At 41.6% G+C, this 12,042-nt stretch overlaps 1 protein-coding gene across 1 annotated transcript in view; it reads left to right on the forward strand.

Moving 5' to 3' along the window:
- The window catches only part of CNTNAP5 (contactin associated protein like 5), a 446,813-nt gene that overhangs the window by 230,137 nt on the left and 204,634 nt on the right, over window positions 1–12,042 (forward strand). Inside the window, exons 5-6 of the mRNA XM_025203314.1 lie at window positions 7,707–7,910; window positions 10,834–11,018. Of these exons, the coding sequence (XP_025059099.1) occupies window positions 7,707–7,910; window positions 10,834–11,018 (389 nt within the window). The remainder of the gene's footprint in view (window positions 1–7,706; window positions 7,911–10,833; window positions 11,019–12,042) is intronic.

Raw genomic sequence — 12,042 nt, forward strand, 5'->3', positions numbered from 1 at the left:
CGACCAAAACGCTGGCTTGCACCCATCGATGCTTCTCAAGCAAATCCTGGGACGTCATTCTCCCCCTCTACTCGGCCTTAGTGAGGCCGCAGCTGGAGTACTGTGTCCAGTTCTGGGCTCCACAATTCAAAAAGGATGTGGAGAAGCTTGAGAGAGTCCAGAGAAGAGCCACGCGCATGATCAGAGGTCAGGGAAGCAGACCCTACGATGACAGGCTGAGAGCCCTGGGGCTCTTTAGCCTGGAAAAGCGCAGGCTCAGGGGTGATCTGATGGCCACCTACAAGTTTATCAGGGGTGACCACCAGCATCTGGGGGAACGTTTGTTCACCAGAGCGCCCCAAGGGATGACGAGGTCAAATGGTCACAAACTACTTCAAGATCATTTCAGGCTGGACATAAGGAAGAACTTCTTTACTGTCCGAGCCCCCAAGGTCTGGAACAGCCTGCCACCGGAGGAGGTTCAAGCGCCTTCATTGAACACCTTCAAGATGAAACTGGATGCTTATCTTGCTGGGATCCTATGACCCCAGCTGACTTCCTACCCTTTGGGCAGGGGTGCTGGACTCGACGATCTTCCGAGGTCCCTTCCAGCCCTGATGTCTATGAAATCTATGAAATCAAAGCCCACTGCCCTTGTAGTCTTAATCTGTCCTCTTCTCACTTCCCTCAGACCATCTCTGGTGGCTTTTTTCATGTCTCTGGACAGCTTCACCTCCCTTTTGGCCTATGCCTGCTCCTCTCCCCATGGCTTCTCCACCATTTCCCCATGCATATAAATCTCTGCCCTTCCTAATGTACTAGATGTTTTCATATGCTTTCCACCCACACATTTTAAAACTGTCTTTGATGTTCCCCATCACTGACCTTATTCAGCAGTGGTGTTGTTAATAGCCTGTTGTATGGGGCTTCTAAAAGAGAGAAATCCCCTGGATTTCCCAGGATGTATGTGATGTTTTCACTCTTTAGCAGTCATCCTAAAATCTTAAAATTGCCAACAGGTGCCAGCTGTAGTTTCTAAAATACCAGAATTATTTACTATCCCATGCACAAGGTGATACTGCATTTAAAGTGCCACTGCGGGCTTCATCTTATAGGCAAAACATGTTGCCCATACGAGGCCTCATTTTCACTCGCATTAATCTTGCAGTGGGAAGGGGCTGTGACTTAAAGGACTGATGCTGAATTCCACTAAGGCCCCTTTTATTGCCAAAATGGTGTAAAGCAGGGGTGTGAAACAGGCCAGATCCAAGTGGTGTAACCATTCCTGGAAGCTCAAGGGTGTGGACCTCAATGGACATGGCCCCAGATATAGCCTGCAAGAAGCCCAGGAAGTCAGGATCTAGCCCACAGTCCTTGGTGAGTTTGACCTCTCTACCCTGAAGGAATCGTCAAGGTGCACAAGACTCAAGGGTCTGTTCCCAGACCCACTGAAGTCAGTAGGAAACTTTCTACTTAATTTTAATAAGTTTTGGGTGTCTAGCTCATAGGCAGAGGATACAGGGCAACCAGGTGAATAGGAAACACGGGGCTCATCTTGCACTAACGGGGCTGCCAATTCACTTCCACCTCATGGCTTAGGAGTGCAGCCAGGGAAGGGAGCATGTACCTTGTGAGAGTCCCATTAGGCCTGTGGTTTGTCAGGGCATCTCTCCTTCCCTCTGCTTCTTTTTGACCCCCTCCATGGTTAAGAGAAAAAGGAGAGCAACTACACAAGTGGCTTGAGAGTCATTGCTCCTTAGAGGCTGTATCAAGAGCATAGTTAGCTAATCTGAAGAGCATCACTCTTCTTGCACCTTTATGCTGAGCTTGAGCTCCATGCTTCACATTTTGAAGAGCTTCCAGGACCAAGTCTTTTTTATTGTAGCTGCTGGCAAAGGTCTTATTTCAATGGTGACCACTGTGTAGGCCATAAATTGGAGGACGCAGTAATTCTAGATCATTTGGCGTTGCCCTTCAGCGGGGTCAGAGATGGAGAAAGGGGTGTTTTACTGTATTACTTGGTCTATCTATCTATCGTTCTATTGTTCCATCTTTCGCTCTATCATTCTATCTATTATTCCATCGTTCTAGCTAATTAAAGTATGTATTTCCATTGGGAGAGAAGGGAATGATGAGTGAAGTTAGAGGACAGACACACTTTTGAGAGATGGATGTATAGCTGCTCTTGGAGGGAGAGCAGAGGGTTGAGGAGAGCCCCCTGGCCCTGAAACAGGGGAGTGGTAATGGGTAGGGATCGGAGAGATTATGGTGGGAGAAGATTGTTTTCTTTTCTGGTGGTACCGAATATAGCTTGGGAAGCAAGGTTGGATTGACCTAAGGGAGACATTGTCTTTGCTCAGAAGCAGGGGAGTATTCGGGTGCGGATTGCTTTGAAATTTTGATTTTATTTTTAGGGGGTTGTTTTGTTGTACTTATTTTAATATTTAGATTTAATTTGTTTTGTTTTGTTTTCCATCTTTGTGTCTGTCTGTCTATCTTATTGTAAACTGCCCAGAACCTTTTCTGAGAATGCCAGCATATAAAGCTAATATATCAATAAATAAAATGGCCAGTGCTTAGACAATGCCATTTTACCAGGGCTGAAAACAAATATTACATAGAAGTGAAATGGACAGTGGCTGTCCCTGATGAGCCAATATTAATTAAAAATTAGCACTTGATTCTGAGAGCTGTCCTATTAATGCATCATGCTGGTCTTTTTAATGGTGACCAGTGTGCCTTCGTAATTATTATTACCGAGTATGTTTTTAGCATTATGAAATTTGCACAGATAAGTCTACATCTAACAAGTAAACCACTTATCATACATTTTAAATATAGCTAAGGATCCTTTTTTTTATGTCCTTTTAAATACTGTGAGCACTCAGGATGCTGATTATTGCTGGTCCTTTAAAATATCATACAGTGAGGTTTATATAGATAGATATAGATACAGCTCTCTTGCGCTCTCGCTCTCTCTCTCTCTCTCTCTCTCTCTCTGTCTCTCTCTCTCTATATATATATATATATGCACACCTATATAGATATTTATAGATGGAGATCTATCTATATCTATCTATCTATCTATCGAGAGAGAGAGAGATTGATCTCTGGAAAATAAATTAGGCTTAAATCACTGGAGCTGTGGAAACTCAAGAACGTGCTCACGTCCTCCTCTCAATGGTACCTGTTTTACCGCTTTCAGAGGGCTGCAAAATCAGGTTAGAATTAATAAATAATACATAAAAGCTGTAAACAGACATCACATTTGACCCAGTCCTGATTGTCTCAAGTTTTGACCCAGATTAAACAAGAATGACAGTGGTTTACACACATAGCCCTTGCAAGGTCCAGTGCTTCTCTTCCACCTGTAGGTGACCAATGAAAGCACCCAGCTGGGCCAGGTTATTAGGGGATGACCCTCAAAAACTTTACAGGTGCACCCCATGACATTTCACATACTTTGTCAGGACTCAGGGTGGGACACTCGTCTTGTAACATCTATAGGGTCATCATGAGACAAAATGCTTTTTCTCGAGACAAATACAGCATCTCTTTGCAACTTCAGATGCTTTCTTCTCTTCAAACACACACATGCACACAAACTTTAATGCAAAGAAATTTCTCCTCCTGTTATCTAAAAATAGATGAAGAGACATTTTTACCCAGCATCCTCAGCACCATAATGAAGAAATGACCCAGTTCTGAAAACTGCTGTAAAGTTTCCAGCCTACATAGGAAATGTCACAAGTTAAATGGAAATTTCAATGCTTTGGGGATTATCATGTAAACTCTCATGGACATACTGTTACTAAATCCTTAAGAGTTGTGTGGTTATAACAAACGGCTGGAGTTGTGGCAGGAGACATGTAGACAAATGGTAAGCTGATTGTTTGGGATATTGAGAGGAAAATAGGGGTATCGGTATATTTGAGAAAAGGCGTATTAGTTTAACGTAGGGGAATCCTGCGTTTAACGTAGGGAAATCCTGCTGACCCAAGTATTTCATAGGATAAGATTTATGGTTGCATTGACAACACTGATCAAATTCTACAAAATGGGTAATAGCAAAAAGGCATCGGCAAGATGAGCAACAAATTCAGCTAACAGGCCGGGAAGCCATGAGAGAAATGGTAGTGGGATGTGAGCCTCCTCTTTTCCTTGGGAGTGACGGTTCCTGTAGTTCAAGGGTCTGTTTTCTCATTTTCAGCAGACAGAGCTGCTGGGAATACAATGGAATATTGTGTTTTTGGAGGCAATTACAATACAAGCCCTTTGCCATACCCTTTTCTTTTAATGCTTTTTTCTTCCTTTATTTTCATTCCTTTGCACCGAGATAAAATTAATGCATCAAAGAGAACAGCCCATGAAGTAAGATGGGGATTGCAGGATTGCTCGGAAGTGTTCCTAGCAGTGAACAAAGACAAATGGCCAAATTATTGCTCCTTAAGAGATGGAGCTCTACTGGTGACGGGGATGAAGCATGGTATCAGAGCACGGGGTTAGGGTAGTGTTCAGATAAATTCATTGTTTGACCTGCGAGCAAGGAAACCTCAAAGGGAATGAGGGAGGAGGCATGTCTGTCCTACAGACCCTTTCTCTCCTGAAGTGTGTGGAGCCAACTGGTTTAGCAAAAATGTTGGAGGAAGAGGAAAACCAGTGAAGCCAGCCAGGAGATGAGACTATTGAGAACTGCTGTAGTCTGTATTTGAAAGGGTTTGGTGAAGTCACCAAAGGAAGGGTAAAATTGTTCATCTGCCCGTCCTTATGTGGTGAATGCTTTGTAGATGCTTCTGCAAGATGATGAGGTTGCAAGCCCTCTTTTGTTGGGGATAGACCTTATCATGTATTCATTGGAGATGAAAGGGAGTCTTCAAATAATCTTCAAATGGGTTTTTAGAGTCCCTGCAGAGTTTCTGTGCATCTTGTTATGTGTAAATGGTAAGCCAGTGATTTGCTGTCATGCAGACTGCCACTAATGACTTCTGCATGTCAGAGCATTAGCATTTATAAGTCATGTTTGTCTTTCATTCTTTATTCCCAAAAAGTCTTCGGTTATTTCATCACTGAGGCAAAGTTTCACTGGACTCACTTTTTTTGCTACTGTGCTTTGCCAATGCCGACACTAGGGAGAAACTGCAAATAGTGGATAATGCCATTACCTAGTGCAGGCAGTGACTAATGTATGATCCTTAAAAAGGTGAGAGGCATGACAAGTGTTTAAAACTTGGGATGTCTGTCTGAATACCCTTTATTCATCAGAAACCCTGACACTTAAGCAGTGTCGTTGTTTCTTTCTATACTCGCTGTGAAGTGCGGTACAAGGTTATGGTAGGATACACAATAGATCTTCTGCTTCATTGATATCTTTTGGATGATCCAGACTCATGTCTGTTCTGTGCTCATCATTTATGATTAGAGATGGTGGGAAAATGTTCATGAATGCAGTGTTAATTTGAAAATATTAATTCAATAAAATTGTTCTTCGTGGAAAGCTGATTTCAGTAGGAATTAGTGTGGGGAAACATTTGTTTAAAAAAGAAATCAAAACAGTCATTCGTAGTGTTGACATGTATTTTTCTACTTTGTATTTATTTTGCATTATTTCATGGTGCCTCTGCAGTTGTAGTGCATAATATTCTCGGTGCCTACTCAAATGTCATCCGTGACATGAAGGCTGAATAGTTTATTTTAATTCTGTCTTAAAATCGGTAAGGGTTGTACTTTGTACTGCTTGAGTAGTGTATTCCTAGAGAAACACATCTTCTGTTTGTAGTGTAATGATAGAGTTTGACACCAAGTGTCAAAGTATCAAACTGGTGTAATAAGGCACAAAACTTCGAGTCAGTACCAGCCTCTTCCCTTAAAAGTTTAAATCAAATTTTGTAGGGGTGGTGATGTTGCAGCCATGATGCCCCAGGGATATGAGAGAAGAAATAAAGTGATGACTTTTGTCAGACCAGTTTGTTTAGTTGGCGGAAACAAGAGGCCAGCTTTCAGGCTTCAATCCTCTTTGAAAAATAAAATTTTGAGTTCCCTAAACCAGATGTTAAAATTCTGAAATAGAATTTGTATAAAACCTGGATTTTCTGTTTCATGAGTTGTTTTTTTTTAATATGGCTTACAATGTCAACATTTCTCATAAAGCAGACATTTTGAGTTCTATGTGCACAGTATGAAGCATTTATCTGAATGCCTGTTGTTCTACATTTATATAAATCGTGTTGTTTTGACATCCAGAAGGCATCTCTGTTGGTTTCCATGAGAACAAATCCTTGATTTCTATTTTATTTTCAACTTATAATAATTTTTAAAGGCAGGCCTTTTAAAATGTTGGGAGGTAGTTCAGAAACACTCGTGTTTATCTTCTGTAAAGAGGAGACAACATAGATTGCAATAATAGTTAAATAATGTCAACATAATTCCAAATAGTGTCTTCGTGATGCGTAGGTGGATTGATTTGCAAACATATAAATCCTTTGGTACTTTTTGATAAGCAGGAAAGTACACAATATACTCTTACAGCTATTCAAATACCTTTACAGGTAAACATGCACTTAATTCAGATTCTGAACATTTACATCGTTATGTCCAGGCAATCAGGACTCGTAGTAGAGATGACATCTTTTATTAGACCAAGATTTTTTCAAAAACATTTTCTTAATTTAAAAAAAAAATCATCTTTGTGTCAGAAAGAGACATTCATTATTTTTGATATTATAGGATAATGTTTTTGTTTTCTCAGGATTTGTGCCAACTTGCATTTGAAAGGGGATTAGAAGTCAATTAAAAATGTGCAGAACCAGCAGTTTTAACTTTCTGGTTTGAAATTTAATTTAAATTTAATTTGAAATTGAATGTTAAATGCATCTAATATGTTAAATAAAACCAGCTTTTTTGGATTTGCACTTAAAGCAACTTTATTGAGCAACAGAAGTATTAACTGTAGTTACTGAAATGACAGATTGGTTTTGGTCATCATGGGACAGATTTGCAATGACCTAAGTATCTAACAACGGGATTTTCAAGGATACAAAATCGGGTTAGATACCTTAAGTGCCACTGAAATCCCTTTGAAGCCGTTTGAGCTAGAACTAGAATGACTCAGCCAACAATTAGCTTGTGACAGCATGATAGATAAGGTGATTTGAAACCACCATTTAGGTTGGGGTAATATGATACCTATTTGAATGCAATGGTTGATTGATGGTGATGCCATTTGAGTATCTCCATATAGGACTTACATCTCTATATCTATCTATCTATCTATCTATCTATCTATCTCTATATAAGAACTTATAGGAACTGTTGAATGGGGCACAAGAACTAAGATTGTTTATACATAACAGTGACTAATGTCTTGAGAAGGCTTAGAACAAAAAACAACAATCATGAAAAGGGATACGCTCCTGGTGGTGTTGGGAGTCTGATAGGGTTGAAGAAGTGGAGAAATGGAAGCATACAAAAGCTCTACGGCAGGTAAAGGAAAGAAAACTACAAGAGTCCAATGAGCTCGTCTTGGACACGTTTGGTATCCAAAATGGGATGAAAGCTGATGGAAAAAACAATTATTTGGAAGGCCATGAGTGTGATGTCTGATGGCAGTTCTTAGTTTTCTTAGGTGTTGTATCCCCTTAACTTCCAGTGAAATCAAGGAAGACTTTAACATTATTGCACCATTAAAGTTCTCCTTTGTCAAACCATCTTCTTTTCCACCTCCCACCTAGAATCGGATATAGCAGATTTCGATGGCAGGAGTTCCTTACTGTACAGATTCAATCAAAAACTGATGAGCACCTTCAAAGATGTGGTTTCCCTGAAGTTCAAGAGCATGCAGGGAGATGGAGTCCTATTCCATGGAGAAGGACAGCGTGGAGACTACATTACTCTGGAGTTGCAGAAAGGGAAACTCTCCTTACATATTAACCTGGGTAAGACCTGTTTGTGTTTTCTAATATTGTTGTGTTGAGAGTTGTATTTTATTTCTTGGCTTAGTTGCCAGTTATTTTTATTAGGGCAGTGTCTAGGAAACCCAACTGATACTGTAGTAGTTATCCAAATAGGAAAAGCCTGCTGGGACCTTTTTTAGTGTATTGCAGTATGTTTGCTTCTAGGGTTTGGTTAGAACCAGGAAAAGAAGAGACCCTATCATTGCATGCTCATGAAGGGTGCAGGCATAAGAGAAACTTTGGCTCGGTTCCTCTTTAGTGGATACCTGCTATACATCTTCATTTGGCTGGAAGAAGTATAGCATTGCCCATAAGGGGGTATTATGCGCTGCAAAGCAGATCACCAGTGTGAATGGTCTTCCTCTGTGCAGTATAGGAGCAAGAATAGAAGATAAATGGACTTTCCTTTAACTAGCAGAAGTCAAAACTTGTGGGCAGTTCTACACAGGGGCATCTATAGATAAGAGAGAGATTTCCCTAATTTTCAATCTCTCTTTCTGGCTCACTGTTTCAATTTTTGCTTGAACAACCCAGTGGTGCCAAGTAATAGTTGGGTATTCGTGGGTTTTTTTAACGCTTGCGGTTAAACAATTGTCTTTGGCAGCGTGTTGGACAATTTCACCTGTGCTGTCTCTCTCTCAGAGGAAAAAGAGGTGCCTCTAGGATGATGATCTCTTTGGTGGGATGTCAGTATGGACTTTGCCAGCTAAAAGCATGAGCACATGCCGGCTGAACAATACCCGTTAACCGAAAGCAGCAACTATAACAAACCTCCCATTCAAACCAACCATTAGAGGGGCCTAAAGACCTAGTGTGAACATGCTCTCCTGTCTGACTTCAGACTAATACAGCTAACTACCTTCTGCTTTGGGTTTTATTGTTCTAAATTTCCCATCACCACTACTCCTGAAGGTAGCAATAAGGTCAGCAGTTGTTTATTTCCCCCCGATGCATTTACTCGATAGTGCTAGAAGCTGATGGTGCCTGTTGTCCTCTGTAGCTTCCAGTTTCAGTTGGCAAAGTAGAAAGAGGGGACATATTACTAAAACTCCCTCGTGCAGACAAAGCCAGTGAGAAATGAAGCGGCATCCTCTGTTTATGTCTGTAGGCATTAGCACTCAGTCATCACTCGGGACCAACTGAAAGTACTAAAACAGAAGTTGTTAATAAGTCCTTCTGTGTTTCTCCCTTCATGCTTAATTGTGTTTGTGTGAAGTGCCAATAACAATTTTCCACAGCTCCTTGGGATTTTTTATGTAAACTTGTTTTGTATTTTAAGAGTAGAAGGGATCATCCTGCATTTCTGTTGGTTTTTATTTAAAAAGGCATTGCACATGCTAGTAGCCATTTCACGATGGAGCTGTGAATGCTGGATTCTCCGGTACCATTGGTGTCTTCTCATCCTTCAGAGGATACTCAAAATACAGACACCCAACATGTTTATACTGGTATAATCTGATTTTATGCCAGTGTAAGAGTGGAATACAACCTTATATTACTATTAATATACAGACTTAGCTTAGTGAAAGTCATTGCACTCTGTCACTGTGAAATTTCACGTTGGGAAAACGGTAGTCACCATGTAGTTTTGAGTGACATCAGTGGACGTAGTGTGTGCCCCCCAGCTCTAGTTAACTGCAGCTGACTTTTTGGGAATGACTTTTCGGGAAAATGATGACCTGTTTCTCTGCCACCTACAGTCAAGGTATTATAATGGCAGACTGCTACTCTAAGACAAGCTGATTATCTCGCAGACCCTAGTGCAGTTGACATCTGTGAACAAAATCAGTGCAAACTACGCAGGTGACCAAATCAATGCAAAAGCAATTCAAACTATACTGGTGACCAAGAATTGCCTGTCTGCACCCTCAGGTTTTTACCTTGGGATAGGGACTTGACACCATAGTTATATATTTTGTTTGATTTGTATTTGATTTTTTTTGGTGAGTAGTTACCTGATTGCTGAGTCTCAAAGATAAAATATTTCATTCAGCAATGCATCTGTGCTGCAAGATTGGAATCTGGATTTCAGCCATCACAAATTTTATGAATGTGTACGTCAGGATCAGGTGTATTTGGAGGCACAGATTTGAATTTATAGGCAGTGTAATTAATCATTTTGGAATGTGCATCGTTCCATTGCCATGGAAACTCTGAAGTATTAAGGCATGTGGCTAGTGGGGAAATAGAAGAGGATTTAGCTCTTTGAGAGCTGAGCTTGATTCTTCTATCATTGGAGTTTTTAGGTGAAGTGGGGTTACTTTACTCATGTTGGTAGCGTTAGTACAGGTATTTTCCAGTGCAGTGAAGACTGAAATCTGGCCCTATCTAAGGATCTGTTTTTGTTTAGATGCATTGGAATTACCTTGCTGAAAATACTCGTGTTCATAGCCATTGCTTGGGTTGTTGTGTTTTTACTGCAGAGGCTTAGGTCTATTTTGTTTGCCAAAATGCAAAAAGTGAGCAGTAAGAACTGAAATGTCAGGGTAATCTGCTACGCTGAAGGGCAGCAGATTGTTATGCAGTCTGGACTGAGCTGTTAAAATGTTAGGTTCTCAAATGCCCGTCCAGGCCAAGAAACAGGCTACACGGTGATTTTCCTAGCAGTGGTGTAGAGGGCAGTGCGTGCAGGATCCTGGGGCAGTCCCCTTCTTGTTCCTGATCAAGAAGTTTGCAACGCACCTTCTCCTCTCAAAAAAAATAAATAAATAAATAAAATAAAATAAAAAATGAAGTAGCTACCAAAAATCCAACCTGGGTTTTATGCTGGGTCTGGTTTATTGGGGGGTGAGTGTAAAAGGCTGTTTGGTAGCACATAAACGATGAGCACTATTGAGCCTTAAGCGCTTCCATTCAATATCCCTGGACTCATGACAGTGTCCTCTGCCTGTCTCTGCCCCTCCAGGAGATGCCAAGCTGCGTTTCAGCAACAGCCACATGTCCGTCACCCTGGGCAGCCTCCTGGACGACCAGCATTGGCACTCTGTTCTGATTGAGCGATTCAACAAGCAGGTGAACTTCACGGTAGACAAGCACACTCAGCATTTCCGAACCAAGGGGGACTCGGATCACCTGGACATCGACTATGAGGTGCGTCAGGTCTCTTGGGTTATGTCCTTGCAGGAGAGTCTGAGCTTGGGCAAACATACTTGGGCTTCCCCAGCAGCAGAAATCTCTTCCGAACATGGTTCCCCTTGCCCATAAAACTTCCCTTCATTGTTAACCAGCTCAGGTCGTATCACATCATTTACCCTGTGAGCATTGCATTAGATCCCAGCTGCAGTCTCAGCTGAGGGTACATCCACACAGCCTCCTGCCGTATCTTTTTTTTCTGCATGCACCAAATCCTGAAAATTGGGCAATATAACTGCTTTGGAGAAGTCCTGAGCAAATGGAAATAATCAGGACTAAGTCTGAGAGCAGGCTTGGATGCATGCTCATATCCAGGATTTGGCACATGCGTCTTGGCAGCTCTCCTTGGCTTGGCCCAGAGGTGTCATACAGCGTTCCAGGAAGAGGAGCGATGTTACAGCAAAATCACCTACATCAGTGGCAGATCTCCAAGGGCCAGGTCCTATTCCAGCTATTAGGCACATGAGCGGACTTATGCATCAACACGTGATTTAATTCTCTCCTGATCCAGTCCTGAAAATCTATGAGTGCATCAGTGTTTGTACATAGGCAGAAAAGGTTCCTTGGGCGAATCTGATATCTTTTATTAGACCAACCCAAATATTTGGAGAATATTTATTAAGCAAGCTTTTGGGTTCAAACAACACACTCATCTGACCCTGAAGACTGAGTCGCACACAAAAAAGCAGGGGACCCACACATCTTTTGCATGAACTATTTTTCAGGGTTTGACGCAGTGGGCAATAGTCTCACCTAGTTGACTACGGCCACTTACACACGTAAGGGGTGGGATAGAATCTGGTTCAACTCCAATGGGTAAATTATTAGTTTTCTTTGTTCCTAACAGTCTCTTTGTGCTTATGGTCCTGCTTTTAATCCACCTTGCCACTGGCTGGCAGGTCTGTAGCTGTCCCCAGCTTGAAGATAAAGGCAAGCAACCTTCTCTGTAGAGGTGGCAGGGGTATGGGACCCGCGCAGGAAA

The sequence above is a fragment of the Alligator sinensis genome, unplaced genomic scaffold (genome assembly GCF_000455745.1).
Source record: "Alligator sinensis unplaced genomic scaffold, ASM45574v1 scaffold510_1, whole genome shotgun sequence".
In the NCBI taxonomy this organism is placed as follows: domain Eukaryota; kingdom Metazoa; phylum Chordata; order Crocodylia; family Alligatoridae; genus Alligator; species Alligator sinensis.